Source organism: Chenopodium album, chromosome 11, assembly GCF_948465745.1.
Source record: "Chenopodium album chromosome 11, dcCheAlbu1.1, whole genome shotgun sequence".
Lineage (NCBI taxonomy): Eukaryota > Viridiplantae > Streptophyta > Magnoliopsida > Caryophyllales > Amaranthaceae > Chenopodium > Chenopodium album.
In genome coordinates, this window is record NC_137844.1 from 60076708 (window position 1) to 60094273 (window position 17566).

The 17566-nt window shown below is 32.3% G+C and overlaps 1 protein-coding gene and 1 long non-coding RNA gene across 2 annotated transcripts; both read left to right on the forward strand.

Moving 5' to 3' along the window:
- Positions 1–442: 442 nt before the first annotated feature.
- LOC145569516 (uncharacterized) lies at positions 443–2532 on the forward strand. Its single transcript, XR_014096119.1, has 3 exons — positions 443–1021; positions 1835–1916; positions 2080–2532. It is a non-coding gene; the product is annotated as an uncharacterized LOC145569516 (long non-coding RNA).
- A 2218-nt stretch (positions 2533–4750) lies between these two features.
- On the forward strand, positions 4751–10447 carry LOC145569517 (uncharacterized). Its single transcript, XM_081628856.1, has 6 exons — positions 4751–4924; positions 5911–5979; positions 6183–6280; positions 7301–7400; positions 9240–9422; positions 10020–10447. Exons 2-6 carry the CDS (start codon positions 5923–5925, stop codon positions 10140–10142), a joined length of 561 nt encoding a protein of 186 aa, XP_081484982.1. The 5' UTR covers positions 4751–4924; positions 5911–5922; the 3' UTR covers positions 10143–10447.
- The last annotated feature ends 7119 nt before the right edge of the window (positions 10448–17566 follow it).

Here is a 17566-nt window from a genome sequence, read left to right on the forward strand (position 1 = left end):
CACTGCAGTGAACCTAAAGGTGGCTGTTTGTGCAGTTGATTGTCATGGTCTCAACTTTCCATTTTGTAATTTTGCTATTTGGTTTGTGCAGTTGATTGTCATGGTCTCAACTTTCCATTTTGTAATTTTGCTATTTGGTTTGGTACTCTGTCTAATGTCTTGGGCTCTCCTAAGTTTCTACGAATTGTACTGTTCTCTGCCTTACTTCAAAGTTTAGGAATTGTGTACGCTATTGAGTATTGAGATAGGTTTGATAGGAGCTGTAACCCCTTTTTGTTTCAATTATTATTTTGACCTTAGTTTCTAACTTAAAAATTTTCAAAGTACTGGGACTGATTATTGGTACCCTTAAATCTCTTTGTTTTAACGAGCAGCCAAAAGTCAAAGGAAGGGGTGGAGGTGGGAGGGTTTAGCTATAGTGTTTGTCTTGGTCAAACTTTGGTATGTTAATTTGTTTGCTGTCTAATAATTGTCATAAACATTAACAATGAAGTTCAATGCTCTAGCCGTTAACATATTTAGGAATTGTTTTATATCATGCTTTTGCTTCTCCATCAAATTCTTATAGTAAAATAATGCTTTTAGAGAATTTTCTATGGATTAAAGTGAACATGGAGGCCATAGCCGCCCAGGAGTTTTGACATTTTCTTACCTCTCCTATTTCTACCTTATATAATAGCCATCTTGGTGGAATGCATGAAGAAGAAAGCCTGGAATCACACCGGCTAGTGGCATATTTATATACGAGTATTTTCAAGTGTTGAAAGATGACAACTTCTAACCTTTTCTACTTTAACATCGCCCCTTGTCTTACCCTTATATATTATGCTTGGTCCGACGCTTGATTAGTATTGTTACTCATGCTGTTAGATTGGTTTATAGAATGAAGAAGAGTAGTGCCAATCATTTCATTATCCAGAAAGCTGGAAAGGGTGGCAAGAAAAGAGTGCACAATGCCGTTGAAATGGGAACAGGGAAGAACCTACCTCTAGTTACTGCTGAAGATCTGTCAATCCCTTCTGTAAGTAATCTCATATACCTCTTTTCTGGTGGTTTTATATTTTTTTTCTGCATTATACTCAAGATATACTACTGTCTTTGAATGGCAAGCATTATCAGTAATTGGATCTTTCCATCCTTGAATATGAACAATCTTGGCTGGCATACATTAGTGTTTTTGCGTCATTTGAAATGGTTCATTTTCATTTGAAACAGAATGGAAATTGCTATGAACTTTTCCCCTTCTTGCTCCCTTTTCTTCTGAACAAGTTATAAGACCTATTAGCTATTTAAAGTTATCATTTCTTAATATATTCTTAAATCTAAAACGTAGTAATTGGTTTCATCATGAAAAACAATTTTTATCATATATGTTGATTGGTGTCTTATTACTCAAAAAACTGCATCGTCTGGAAGTAATTTGCAGCTACAAAGTTGCATGAGTATCTTCTTTATTGTGTGGAAGGTGGCTTGTTGATGTCCTTTTAGCTGTTATTTCTAATAATGCAGTAAAAATTATTGTTCATGGTCAGAAACTCATAATACGCTGATCTAAATATCATATCCATTAAACAAATCTGGTAAACTATTCTAATAAATTGACCTGCTCTCATTTTGTACTCAGTCAGAATATGACACACCAGAGTGATACAAAATTATACACAAAAATAAAATAACTCCTAGATACCATTGTAGATAAACCAAGCATAAACATGGGTTTCCCCTTTTTTTCCCTCCCTTTTGTGGTGAAAGAAAATATTGTATATGGTCTTTGTACATGTAATGCTATATTTAGTCAGTGTTTTTTCACTATTATCTCCCCATTTTTATGCAGCATCAGGTCATAGTAATGAGTGCAAACATGGGATGCAGCTCTTGCCGTGACAAAGTGTTGAGAGTTTTGTCAAAAATGACTGGTAATTTAAATTTCTTAAACATTGGATTCTAAAAACTGATAAAAACCTTATTTCATCCTGTATCAATTGAGAAACTAATTGATTCTAACGAAGTGAATGATGTTGGACACTTGGACTGCTCTTTATTATTATGAAGTAATCAATCTTCTCCTTGAACTAACAGGGTTTAAAGAATACACAGTGGATGTACGCAAGAAGCAGGTGATTATCAAAGGTGATGTAAAATTTGTGGAGTGCGAATAAAGAGTTTACTTGACTGGAGTACTTGACTTTGTATCAATTCTCTGATGGCAATGCGCTATCTATAATAGCAGTTTTTGGTGTATTTTATTTTTCATTTTTGGGTTGGATCAGCTAAGCTAACTACATGTATTGTTTACTACATATATATGGTGATGGCAGTCCACGAATGCACAGATATCCTATATACTTTGCTTGTAAATTATTGAAGCTAATTGGCCTGATAGCCCTGATTTGCAACTGGGTTGCGTGTCGCTGTTAGCTTTTCCAACATTTTTTTCCCTCTCATCAAAAAGTCAAGTAGAAAAACACAATTGTATAGTAATGTTTCTATGTTCTATCAGCGTATATATGGAAGGAGTTCAAAGTACTGAAAGTCGTCTAGAATATATGCTTCCAACATGAACATTAGACTCAATTATTTTATTGAGCTAAAGACAAGGATTTAGAAATAAAAGCTGGTAGGAGGTTCAATCAAAGGAATGTCCAATTCTGGAAGTATTTATTTATTTATTCTTTTTTTGGTGCAAAGAAAGTATTTAAATTTAATAATCTTAAAAAGTTCTGATTTATTTTAATTTTGACAAAAATCAACAAATATGTTAATCCTCTATAGTCAACTACTTTAGCTTGGCTAGGACCGCTCTAAATGAAGGTGAAGGCCGAGGGACAAACCTTATGAACTAAGCTCATTTGGTATACTGGTGGCCACATACAATCCCAAAATTGTGGAGAATCATGAGTTGCACAAAAATATTTGTCAATGACCTCTGTTAATGTGTGAACTTTAAAGTTTAGACCGATTATGTTAGTAAAATATTATGATCAAAGCGAATACATAAATAGTGAAAAAAAAAAGTCTAACATCTCATGTAATATGGGGTGAATAGAGTACCTTAATTCCATTGTAAAAAAAAGGAAAAAAAAAAAAAAAAAAAAAAGGTAGAAACTTGTGCTATTTACTTCAATTATGGTGATTTTGTCAACATAGTTTCTGAATCTTTTCAAAATATTGTAAACTAGTTTGATCTAGTGTTCTTCTGATGTGACTAATTATTGAGCGTATATTTACACTAATGCATAAGAAAGGAATTGTCAAGTGAAGAATACAATTCTTAATACTAGAATTCTTAATATTTGTACCTTACTGGCTTTAGATATCTAAAATTTCAATATCTATTTTTATGTATTATTTTTTTATTTTTTTATTTTTTTATATGTACTTCCTCTGTTTTTAAATACTTGCTCAATTTCTCTATACGCGGAGTTTTAAGAGAAATTGGATAAAGTAATAAAATATGAAGGTAGTGAGGTAAGTGGAAGAATAAAAAAAATTGTCAAAAACAAAAGTAGTGGAGAAAATTGGATGAGAGAGATTATGAAATTAATAAAACATGGTTTATAGTGGGTCCACTAGGTGAGAGAAATTAATTAAATATTGTTAAAGCTTTTCAAATAAAGAAATGAAGCAAGTATTTAAACACAACCGAAAATGAAAAGCTGAGCAAGTATTAAAAAAGGAGGGATTACACCATATTATTTTACAAAGTACTCGTAACTGTCATAATTCGTAAGTATGTACAATACCTTATGTCCGTATCAATCATAACTTAATACTAAAACAGACATTAAGAGTGACACGTGTTATATCATGGTGCTGTTTTTTCCCTCCAAAACTCCCCTTCTCTTTTTAGCTTTTTTTTTTATTATATAATAATATCATTTCAAATCTTTTATATTATCTTTATGACAAATATATATTCTTTTTTGTTTGGTGTTCATAATTATTCTATATACATTTATGTAAATAATTATTTCAACTCCTTTTTAATTATCTTTTAAATGGAGTATTATTAGATTTTGCCAATAAAGTAATAATAAATTGATTCATATAATAGGTGTTATAGAAATTACTTTAAAAACATCCCTTAATTTTGTTTTTCAAATACCTCAACAAGCTAATATTTTATTTCAATTTCAATTTAATATAACTATATATTTAAGCTAATTACAATTTTGTTTCTGAAATTTTACTACTATACGTACATATTATCACAAACTAAGGATTTATATAGTATAGTATAGGCGTACAGCTATAAAATAAAAGTTGTGTTTGACAAATGATTTTTAGATATAAAAAAGGGATATAGTATTTGTAATTTTGTGTATGTTTTGCACTTTTGCTAATAGTTTTAGTGGAGATTTTAGTTTGTTGTTTGATTGATTTTTGATGTTTAAATGCATTTATTAATAAGTATGTACTAATATGGCCACTAGACCTAATCAAACCAAGTCCCGCATGAAAAATTCTTGGGTTTAGGCAGCCTAAAAAAATCCATTTTTAGATCTTTTTTTGCTATGCCTATTAATATAGATTATGACATTATAATTTCTATATATTTGATTGATATGTTTTATCAAATTTTATTTGTTGGATGTAATTAATTTTCTTACAAAAATTCAACTTAGCGTGCATGTTACGTGCCTTAAGCTAGTTAGCATACAAAATACAGGCAAAGCTAACAAATCTAACTTTAATTAAAGTCGAAATCGGGTATTTCTTTCCTCAAATAAGTCATAATTCTACTTGTTCCCCTTACCATACGCATACATCTCCTATCTTTCAAGACTCAACCTTGACAATCAAAATCTGCTCATGCTTTTTATGATCGCATATTCTCCATAAACCACTACTTCAATCTTGATTCGCTCATTTTCTCTCCGATTTTGTCCTTCGTTAGCTCCCATCTTTTAACTGCATTTTCCAGGTATTTCAATTACTTTTTTTTTATTTTTCTTTTTTTCTACCTAATCCATGAGTTATACAACTATTTCGTGTTTGTTTCCGATGATTCGATCAAATGTGCATTGTTGTCGAAAACTAAGTTTGAATTTGTTTCGATTTGATATCACATTTCAAATTAGGTGATTCGCTAGTACATTCGCTGAAATTAGGGTTTAAAAATCATCAATTTAAATTAGCTTCATGAAAATTTCGAGATATAGACTGCAATCATTGACTTTCCATTATTTTCTAATAACTGTGCCCATAAACTGTTTGACAAAATGGCCAGCGGAATTTTAATTTGTTTGCAGAAATTACTAGTTTTGTAGAATTAGTTAGAATCGAGGATGTGTATCTGATTGGGGACGAAACTTTAGTTTTATAGTTAGTGTTCATTTGAAGATCAGGGTACTTTAAATGTGACTATGTGTTGACAGATTACTCCATGTTTGAGAAAAAAAAAAAAAAAGAAGAGTGTCATAGATTACCAAATTCATTTTAAATGGGTTTTATCAAGGAACCCATACACAGTCGATGGGCTTCTACACTATAGACACCTCACTGCTACCTTCGGGGTACTTTAATCAGCTTCATTTCACAGAAGGTTAATAGTTGCATTATTCAGTTACTAGTAGTCTAGTACTACTACTTTGAGATTAATACTTATTATCTGAAAAACAATGCCTACTGTTTTTTATGGCATAATACAATCAAAATGTAGCTAAAATTTCAAAATTGTAAAAGTTTCATGTTGCCCGTAAATAGAAATTTAGGCTCTACTAGCTTAATCTCTGATGTGGCTCGTTGAACAAGTCTAGCGGACTTAAAGCATATTATTGAATGGGGCCTTCTTTTTAAAGCCCATTTGAATTGCACTCTTCGATTCTTACTTGTATGGCCTATCCTCGCAAAATCACCCTGTATTTTCTCTCTTTTTCTTTATTTCTCTAAAATCACTCTTGAAAGCAGTGAGATCAGAAGATGCCGGCAGTTGTTCCACGATCTGGGGAGGCCATCTTTGCCAGTGCTGAGCGTGTTGTGAGTTATTATTTTTCTTATAATTGCACTTCCTTGTTATTGTTCTTGGAGTAATTTGATTAAAATTACAATTGATAGTAATTAGGATTTAGGAACATAGTTTAGTTATTAGGCAAGATAATAAATTGATTGAAAATAAGATGGTGTATTGATTGATTGCTTGATTGATTGATTGCATGAATTGGCTTGGATTGGTGCGATAGAATGCGGAGTTGTTTACATTAACATATGGAGCAATAGTTCGTCAACTAATTACCGATCTGGAAGAAGTTGATGAAGTTAACAAGCAGCTTGATCAAATGTAACCTCTCCGAATTCATTCTTAATTTCTTCATTTTCTTTGACTTCTTTATTGTGGGCCTTGTGGCATGCTTGTCAATCAATTATTTGCTCTTCTATGGATTGGTAGATTGCTGGGTGCTGATGTGGTGGTGAACCACTGTTTAAACCTTTTTTTTTTTATCCTGATTATTATCTTGCTCTTCTTGTCTTGATTTATTACATTTAGACCTCTTAAAATATGAAGTATTAAGCTAGCCAATATTGCTGATGAATGTTTCTGGCATGAACATTTAGTAGTAAAATTGGTTAATAGTCGTACAAACATGTGTCCAGTTTTTAGACCTGTCCACTTCATTAAAAATTTGTAACTTTTTCATCCTAAACATGTGTGAAGTATTTGCCATGGATGCTTGAAGTGAAATGAGGAGTCGGGTAATATCTGTGAAGTATTGTGCATCTCTTAGTACACCTCCTAGATGAATTTTGGTTTAATTACCAGTTCATGCGAGGCCTGCATTGAGTAGCCAACTAAAAATCCAAAACTTTGTCAAAGCTTTTGGATTCATAGTGATGATTCTTTTGGCAATGATATGTAAAGCCAACATCGCTTCTCACCTAGACTGTAAAAGGTTTTAATTACTGGTAAGATATTCTACAATTGAAATGTTATGTGCTAGACATTATGTGAAAGGTAAGGATTTTTTTGGCACTTCACTTATTGTAACTGAACGGTTATAACAACTTGGTGATAGATACTAGATGATTAATTAGGTCTTTTTATTACATGTCGATATCAAGTCTTGCTTTTTCATGTAAGTGTAGGAACATTTGTGCATTTTCAATCATCCAAATTTAGCAGAAGTTCTATTTTAAAAATTCCTTGTAGCTAATAAACTTGCTGTAACTCAAAATTTATTATGGGTTGTGTCTTCCCTTTTCTTGCATTGGTTTTACATTGTTGAAACACATGTTGCTGCACATTAATTATCTGTTGTGTCTCAACCTGTAATTGTTTATTTGATGTTCAATTTTCTTGTAGGGGTTATAATATTGGTGTGCGATTGATTGATGAGTTCCTAGCAAAATCCAATGTCTCTAGATGTGTGGACTTCAAGGAAACTGCTGAAGTAATTGCAAAGGTTATATTTCGTGCTGTATTTCTTATTATTGTCTACATGCAAATTTGAAGTGCATTCGGGCTTGTCAGTTACCTATCTTAGTTATCTATTGATTACAGCAGTTGATCTGTCTCAGTTAGATGCACTTTAGTTCCAGTATTCCTCAACTGAATCAGCTAGTATTCCTTAAATCTGGCATATGACATAGAGTAAATTTTCCCCTCAATTGGTATTTCTTTTAATTATGACTCCGATAGTAATTTTATATCAATACTTGTAGCAGGTCAAATGAATTAAGCTACATTCGTATGTATCAGTAATTTTAAGCTTATAAACCAGTAAACCACAAATGTGTGACATGTTTTTGTACAACTAAGGTAGTTGAAAACTTAATTCTATCTTGTTTCTTTTTAGCTAAATTGTAAATTTAGGTCAGTCTCAGTGAACTGTTCTGAATTTTACCTTGTTGTAATTGTACAAATAATACAGTTGTTCGATTGTTTTTAATCAAACATGAATAGTATCTCATATAAGTCTTTTGAGAGAGGGAGTGAGATTAAGAGAGAATAAAAAAACCTAAGTATATAATTATGTTTAGCCTCCTTATAGACAGATTAATGTTATTTTAATGATGCTTATTATAAAAGAAGCTTTCAAAGTTTTGAATTTGGTATCTGTCTGTGACTTGAGTAATTGTCATGCTATGATAAGCCCTGTTTAATGTGATAAATGTTTAAAAGCTAGTCTTATCTAATAGCATATTAGCTGATGGCTTTGTAAGATAGAGTTTTCTATGTTGTTGATTATCCTATGTGTGGGGAACAAATATATGGTTATTGAACAGCATGCAGGTAAACCATATACTCCTTCCATCCCATAATATACTCCTTCCGTTTTTAAGTAATTGCTTCACTTTTCTTTTTCGGCCGTTTTTAAATACTTGCTCTATTTCCTTATTTGGAAATCTTTTACAATATTTAATTTATTTCTCTCGCCTAGTGGACCCAATATAAATCATATTTTATTAATTTCATATTCTCTCTCCTCCAATTCTCTCAACTACTTTTGCTTTTTACAATTTTTTATTCTCCACTACCTCCATATTTTATTACTTTCTCCAATTTCTCCTAAAACTCCGCGCATGGGAAATGAAGCAAGTATTTAAAAACGGAGGGAGTAGTTCCTGTTTGTGTTTTTTCATACTCCTTTCGTGTTTTTTTAAGTGTTACAGTTTAAGTGGCACATAGTTGTAGGCAATTTAATTGACTTTGATAAAATAAGAGGTAAGTGGGGTAGTTAGGGTATTAAAAAATTGTAAAAGAAAGATAGTTAGGCTAATAGTTTATTGAAAAGTAATGAATGTGAGAGGAAAAATATAATAAAAAAAGTAGTAGTGGGTTTGGGTGGGGACCATGAGAGGAGAGAGATATAATATTTTATTATAGCTTTTTGCCAAAAAAAAAAGAAGTGTAACACTTATTAAAATACGGAGGGAGTAGTATTTAAGAAATATGAGAAAGTGGATGAAGTACATAAATAAAAGTGAGAATTACAATCATAGACAAAAGTTAGAGAGAGGAAGTGAAAAAAAGTACAAGACATGTGCAAAAATTCAAGGGTAAATTAGGAAGTACAATGAATAAAGTTAAAAAATTGAGGGTATAATGATCTTTACATACTATCCAAAAATAGAAACAGAAACAACATTTTGGATCTCCAAAATAGGAAAACCGGAACTATATTATGAGATGGAAGGAGTATTTCTATAATTTTAGAAAGAAAACATCATTTATTTTGTTTTATTGTGGTTTATAGGTGCTTTTTGATAACTTTCTAACAGATTTTATGGCATGCTAACAGGTTGGATTCAAAATGTTTCTGGGGGTGAGTGCAACAGTCACTAATTGGGATGCAGAGGGAACAACTTGCAGCCTTGTCTTGGAGGACAACCCTTTGGTAGATTTTGTTGAGCTTCCTGACACGTGCCAAGGCCTTCACTATTGCAATGTTTTAAATGGTGTGGTCAGAGGAGCGCTGGAGATGGTGAGCACTTGCTATCTAATGCTAGTTTTATTTTCTTGTCATATTAGTGGAGTACTTGTTTCCATATTGAAGCAGAGTGTGCTACTGAAATCTAATTTTCAGATTGGCATTATAAGTTGATAGGAGCTATATCTAGATTTCTGGCCTCATCAGCTGCCTGGATAGGTTTCTTGAACAGATCTAGTTAATACTATCTATTTCCCTATATCTTTCATTCTTTCTTTTTTTTTTTTTTTTTTTTTTTTCCTTTTGTTTGTGGAGGAGGTCTTACTTGAAGCTCCTCTCATCACCACCATTAAAGCATTTTTCTCAAGCCCATTTGTTTTTACGTTGTCCCGGGGGAGAAAAGGGGGGGAGGGAGGGGGGGGGGGGGGGGGGGTGTTATATATTATTATCTTGTGGAGCACGCCTGTGAGTTTGATGTCACCTTACCATTAAAATTTTCACCTATGCTTCCAGTTGTATATGCAACTTTCATCTTCTGAAAAAGAATGAATGAATGTTAACCTTCTTACAGAGTCATCATTGCAATATTTATCTTTTGGGCTACATTCCTACATATAATTAGTACATCTTCCCCTTCACCTGTATATTTAGGTATCAATGAAGACAGAAGTCACATGGATTCGTGATATGCTTCGTGGGGATGATGCGTATGAACTGCAAGTCAAACTTCTCAAGCAAATTCCAGAAGAATACCCATACAAGGATGATGAGTGATGTCTAACTTCTTGATGTTGTTATGTATATTGTACCCCAAGGTTTGGATGCCTACTTTTTCTTCACTATCCATTTAGTTCTGGGATATTCAACTGAAGTAGGGTTTTTTTTTTTAAAAAAAAAAATAATAATAAAAATAAAAATTGTTCTGCTCTCAAATACCTGTGGGGTACATGCTGCAGTTAATTTCGCCTATGTGGTAGTAATGCTTTATGTAATAGGATGCCCAAGAACTGTTTTGTTCCTGCTGCCTTTTATGCAATTGCATTCATCCAACATATTGCGGGATTATATTGATTTGGTTTGATTCCTACTCTCAATATGAATAACCTGTTTTTAGCCCTAGAAACTTAGAAAGTACTCAAGTTGCACCTTTTTTTTTCTTTTTTTTTTTTTTTTTTTTTTTTGCTCTTGCTCTTTATTTTGCCTAAGGATCTTATAACGTAATTCCCCTTGTCCTATATTCTAATGTTTGTTTCCCATTATACTCCCTCTATTTCAGAATAACCGACACATTCAACCTTTGCACACATGCCAATGCACTAGTTTGACTTTATTCATATTAAGTGTTATTATGTTAGTTTAAAATTATAGTCAAAGTTAATTTGTGAATAGTGAAAAAAAATCTAACTTCTCAGTTATTCTAAGACAGAGGAAGTATATATAAAATAAAGGATTTTTTATAAATTACCACCCAAAAATGTACCATGTATTGAAATAACTACTCATTTTTGTTGAAATTAAAAATAACCACACATATTTTACAAAAAACATGTGGGTTTTACCACCCGACCTATACTCCGACCAGTTTTCCGAGCATGTGCCCCACAATTTCATTGTGAAGAACCCTAATTTTCAATTCAAGTCAAATTGACCAGTTTAACGGTAAGAGTGCAACCATTATTGACAGCCAAGAATCAGATGTTTCCAAGTTTAGCCAAGTGGCCAAGAATCAGATATACATATGTTTCCAAGTGCAACCACTATATATATGTTAATACAACTCTTTAAATTAAGGCTTTTTACAAACTTTAGCCACACTACTGCTGTGCACTAGAGAGTAGAGACTGAGAGTAGGCACAGGTAGAAGCATGCACGCTATTTTTAAGAGGCCAGCTGAGATATCAAATTGAAAAAACAGGGCATCATTAGTATTATTGACAGCCAAGAATCAGATGTTTCCAAGTTTGTGCAAATTTTGTTCCATTTTTAAAGTCGGTCCAAAAAGCTCGAGAAAAGATTTTCTACAAGTGATTTTACTGATTGGTAATTTCAAAGTGGCAGTAATCTTTCATTTTCAAATTTTTATACTGACAGCAGAGTTTATTGTTTCCCTCAAGGATATCCTATGACACTATTTGTAATTCGGAGTAATAACTACTGTGCACTGCATAAGGTAAACAAGCATACCTAGGCTACAATCCCCAACATTGACAGAAATTTGGTGAAAGTATAAGGTTTGTTTGGTTGCATATGAAAATTAAACATGTATAGGAAGTTACAATAAAATTGTGTTTGGTATAGGAAATCTTATTTCCGGTGAATTAGTTTCCAATGTTTTGTTTGATTAACTTATGTAATATTCATGTATTATTATAACTTAGACTACTTTTTCAAAATTTTAAAGACAATAATGTAATTTTACCCAAAATACAGGTAGGAAGTTTAAGTGACCAAAGTAGGGTGTGGGAAATTAATTCCCATGTTTTATAGGAATTGCTAACCAAACAAGTAAACAACTACTCTTAAACCCATTTTCCATGAATTTGTATTTCTCCCATTATTAAAGTGCAACCAAACAAGGCCTAATACTCAAAAGTCTCTTATACTACTACGTACATATGATCCCAATTACCACTAGTCATGAAATTTATCCTATATCGTTAATTCATTCATTATTCATTAATCTTGTTTAGAAGTATTGAAATAAATATTTTGAACAACAAATAAATCAACATACAAGTTAGTCAATATCATACGATAACCTTCTAATACCCTTTTAAGTTTTAGTACTAAATAAACTGAGTTTACATATTACTCTATCTAAAATCTTAGAACTTCATATGATGATATTAATGGGAATTGGGAAGATAAAAAAAGGCATTAAACCCTGGATAAACCACTACTCTGAGCTTGCTTGATATGAAACTCAAACAAGCACATTAGTACTAGCTAATTCATGTCATAATAATAGATAATCAACCTACAACTAAGACCATAATGCAAGGTTAGGTACGTAATGATTTTAGTCTAGCAACCACAAGGCCATCGAATACTCGCTGCTACTTCCTACACTGGGTGGAACGTCGCGGCAGCTTATCCATGACCACCTCGATGTTACGATATACTACTGGCTTGGGAGCTTCACCGGGCTTAGAAGGAGGTTCATATAAATGAATATTGGAAGGAGGTTCCACAGAAGCGCTCTTGGAAGCTATAAACCTAATGACACCATCTTTGATGTCGTGCTGAACAATCTGGTACTGGCAGCATTCACATTTAGGAATCAAGGAACCAATGTAGCCACGGCAACCCTCGTCGAACATGGAGTCTTTTTGAGCAGCATCAACGGCGAAGGTGATGCTTCTGTCCGCGTTCTCAGTGATGCAGAATAATTGGTAGTTCACCATTGGAACATCCAGTCGGACATAAATCAGATGCTGATTGTTACCAACACTAACAATTTTGTGTTCATACACCCCTTTCACCCCGCTTAGCAGATGCCAGTTGATGTGCTCGGGCCTACCTCCCCTCAATTTTATCCCTAATAATAAAAATAAGCCAATGAATAATAATAATAATAATAATAATAATAATAATAATAATAATAATAATAATAATAATAATAATAATAAAATAAAGAGAGTGACGAGTGAGAACAAGTTAATAACCAGAAGGTTCTTCAGGGGCGTGTTCAATGTAGGTAATAAAGCGCTCCCCTAAGAGCTCGATGAATTCAACTGCATAAATAAAATTAAAAAAGATTACAAGTTTATAAATGCATTGTATGAAGAAATGAAAAAAGGAAAGAAATTACCAGTATCATCATCATAATGTTGGGGTTGGAGAGGAAGACAAGAGTTAGGAGGAGAGAGAAAATGGAGGGAGCCATCAGAGGCAGGGAAGAACAAATGGAGTGTGCCATTCTTAAGCTGAGATTGGACGCTAACAAGTGTTGGGTCTCTGTCAAGTATAACATAACCACCATAAACCCTGTCCGATGTATCAAAGTGGGGCCACACCATCGGTGCTTTTCCGGTGAAGGTAACGGTGCGGCTGTCGGAGTACTTGCACATCTTAACGCCGCCGCTTTCGGGGACACCGGGCATGTCCACCCTTACGTACAGCCCACGGCAACTCTGACCGTTGGTCCAGGTGCCGTTGACCTGTTTAGCCTCGTAGGCTCCCTTGGGACCGTGCTTCTGGTAGGGATGAAGCTTCACCTCTTCCTCTGTAAAACCAAACATTATCACAGTTTCATTATTCTATTTATTTTTTTATTTTTTTAAAAAAACAATGAATTTAAAATGGGGATGGAGTAGCAACGAACCAGAAGACAGAGAGGATGGAGCAGCTGCCATTACTGAGTGATTGATATCTGATAAAAGGGTGGCGTGGATGAGTGGACTAGTGAGGGTAGAGTGGTAGAGTGTGTTTGTGTGTTGTGTACTGAATTACTGATGACTGATGACAAATAAATAAATGATGAGTTGATCTTTCATCTGAGGGAATAATGATATTAATAAAACCAGTAAAACAGGGCAGGGGTAGTGCCAGCTGCCACCTGCACTCTGCTAGTATCAGGGGTATACATGTCATACTACTCCCTACTCATTTTCTGCTTACATTTCCATTTCATACGGAGTATCATCATAGACGTAGTAAAGACTAGAGAGTTAGACACCCTTACTCCTACTATACACTTAGGGGTGGCAATTTCATCCAAATTTAGTGGATAACCATCCACCCGATCTAAATATATGGATGAAAACCCGAATTTAAGCAGGTGATGGATGGATGATGAATGGGTCGAGTGACAAATTGGGTCGGATTCGGATGCTGATACATCCAACCAGTGGCGGATGTAGAATATTTAAGGTGGAGGGGCACTAAATAAAAAATAAAAATAAAAATAAAATGCTTGTATAAAAACTTGAACCCAAAACTTTTAACACAAATTAAATGTACTATTACTATGGCAAAGCTAATTTGATGTTATTTATTGCATTAAAATTGTATTTAACATATAAATTTACATCTTTTACTTAATAAAATTTTAAAAAATAAAATAATGGTGGGCCGGTGCCACCCAGGCCCCTTAATAGCTCCGCCACTGCATCCAACCCATATAACCATCCACCCGATCCAAATATATGTATGAAATCTCGAATTTAAGCAGGTGACGGATGGATGATGAATGGGTCGAGTGACGGATCGGGTCGGATTTGGATGATGATACATGCAATTCATCACCCGACCCATCCATCCACCCATCAAATTTATATATAAAAAATTAAAATAAATATCTTTTTTAATAAGTTAATGTCTATTTGTAATGTTAGGAATTAACATGTGTTTTCAATTTAGTAAAAAGGAACAAGTATTAGAAGGATGTATCAAAGTTTTAATAAATTGATCATTTTTTTTTTTTCCAAATCTTGATTTTAATTATGAAAGTGTAAAGTTGTATTTATATATTTATTTCACCCGAATTATCACCCGATCCACCCGATGGATGATGGATGAATCGGATGTGAATGAAGGAAAATTAGGTGATCGATGGATCAGGTGACGGAGTGATCGTTGGTGAATGGAGGCGGATGAAGCATCACCCGACCCACCTCCCATCCATTTCCATCTCTATATACACTCCTATTTAATGTCAATCTCCTCCGTAATATTTAATCAAGTACACAACAAACAAACTTAATAGTTCTAATCACCTAAATTTGTGACCTCATTATTTTCTTTTCTAGACATAAAAAAAGTAAAAAAATTATCAATATGAACGGTTATCCACATTTTTGGACCAATTATAAGAATTTGTTTTTTCAAAAATGAATATACAGAGTAACTTCAAGATCATAAAAATAAAAATAATTTTGAACCATAATAGATTGATCAATATGTTTATAAAAGTTTCGACATCAAAATTGGTTTTATTAATTTATTTTATGGTTAATAATGTTACATTATTGGTTGTCAACAACTCCAAGAGATGATTCTAATTACTAACTTTATATCCCAAGGTTCTATTATAAGGTGCTAGAAAGAACCTAATTGCTTAACTTTGTTGGGTTTAAAAACGATCTCTAATATCTAAATTTGAAGGCTATAATTCATAAATCCGTCCATTTTAACGAGTTGTAAATCCCAAGAAAATTCCATAACCTCCATAATTTCTGAAACAGAAATAGTCAAAAAAATTTCAAAAATAAAAGCTATAATCCCTACTTTTTGGACCATTATAAAGAATTTTTTATTTCATTTTTTCTCAAAAATGAAGTGAATGGAGTAGCATCTAGTATATCCCTCAAGGTCATAAATTTTGGTTTGCAATTATAATTAAACTACCCAATCATACTACCAATAGCCCAATAGGTTTATAAAATTCTAACAATAAGTTTTAGTTTAATTTGTGGCTATCTCGAAATTAAGTTACATTAGTATTCAAAAACTACAAGATTTAATATTTTGGGTTATGTTATACTCACTCTGTTTTTAAATGGTTACTTTATTTTTTCATGCGTGGAGTTTTAAGAGAAAATGAAGAAAGTAATAAAATACTCCCTCTGTTTTTTTTTTTAATAAATACATCACTTTTTATTTTGAGGTGTTTTTTTTTTTTTTTTTAAATGTATCATTTCTATCTTTGATAACTTTAAACTATATTTTATTATTTCTCTTTCTTTTATAATACCCCACACAAAATATTTTAGCATCTCTCTTTCATGATCCCTACTTATATAATTATATAAATCAATCTTTCTCACATACTCCGTTCCTTTTTTTGCACGGAGTTTTAAAAGAGTGAATTTGGTATAATATAATAATGTGAGTGGATGAATAATTTATTATGGTAAAAGTAATGTGAGGACCATGAAAGTGAAAGTATGTGAGAGAGAGTAGTGGGGACCATGAGAAAGAGAAATGATAACTTATTTGAGTGGTGTTTCTTTAAAGTAAGAGAGAGAATTAATAAAAAATGGTATAAAATTACTATGTATAGAAGTGATGCAAAAAAAAAAAAAAAAAAAAAAAAAAAAAAAAAAAAAAAAAAAACATCTATAAAAGGAAAGTGATGCAAATAAAAAAAAAATGGAGGGAGTACTATCTATTTCATGACCCACATTGTACTTTTATCAAAATAAATTAATCACCTACTTACACAATATAATATTAAAGCAAATAACTTTCCTAAAACTCTGTGTAAATGCAAGTGATGCATTTAAAGAAAACGAAAGGAGTAAGAGAATTGGAGGAGAAATTATGAAATTAATAAAATATGATTTATATTAGTTCCACTAATTGAGATAAATGAATTAAATATTATAAAAAATTTCCAAATAAGGAAATTGAACGAGGACTTAAAAACGGACAGAAATAAAATGTGAAACAAGCATTTAAAAACGGAGTAACATAAAATACATCAATGTGTAATATTATCAAGTTCGTAAATATTTAATGGTTATACTAGGGGTGAGCATGGGACGGGTACTCGTACCGTTAGTACTAACGGTTCGGGTACCTGATAACCAAAATTCCTAAAAGTTATTTCCATAACCCGCACCGATAAATTCAGATACCCGAATTTTCGGATCGATTATCGGGTATCCAATAAGATATCCAATAATAATAATTAAACTTAATTATGTAGTTATTATGATATAATTTACCACTAATTAACAACAATATCACATAATTTTAACCAAATTATTAATAATATTACTAATCATTGATTTTATGAGTAATTATTTATGAAGTAAAATAAGAGTTTAGATTTAAGTAGGAAAAAAAAAGCAAAAAAAATGCTTATCGGATCAAATCGAATAACCGTTAATTTAAAATGATACCCAATAACCATACCCGATAACAAATTATCGAAACGAATACCCAAACTGTTATAGTTATCGAATCGAATACCTTAATTTTCGAAATAATTACGAATTAATTTTTCGGGTAGTTTGCTCAGCCCTAGTTATACTTTGTCAAGAAAAAATTAACCTATGAAAAATAACTTGAAAAAAAAAATTAATAATAATAATCTCATGCTTGAAAAAAATTAAAAAAAAAATGATTTACATTGATTAAAGTAAAAGTTTGATAGCAATCTATTAACATGGATTATTGAATTTATTGGGAACAAACTAGAGGAGGATTACATAAAGTACCAAAAATCAACCTTTAACAAGACTAGACGATAT

Excerpts from the sequence above, each read along its gene's own strand:
- LOC145569517 (XM_081628856.1), top strand. The coding sequence starts at position 5,923 with ATGCCGGCAGTTGTTCCACGATCTGGGGAGGCCATCTTTGCCAGTGCT. Across the intron at positions 5,980-6,182 it reads TTGCCAGTGCTGAGCGTGTT|AATGCGGAGTTGTTTACATT; the intron begins GTGAGTTATTAT and ends TTGGTGCGATAG. Across the intron at positions 9,423-10,019 it reads TCAGAGGAGCGCTGGAGATG|GTATCAATGAAGACAGAAGT; the intron begins GTGAGCACTTGC and ends CTGTATATTTAG.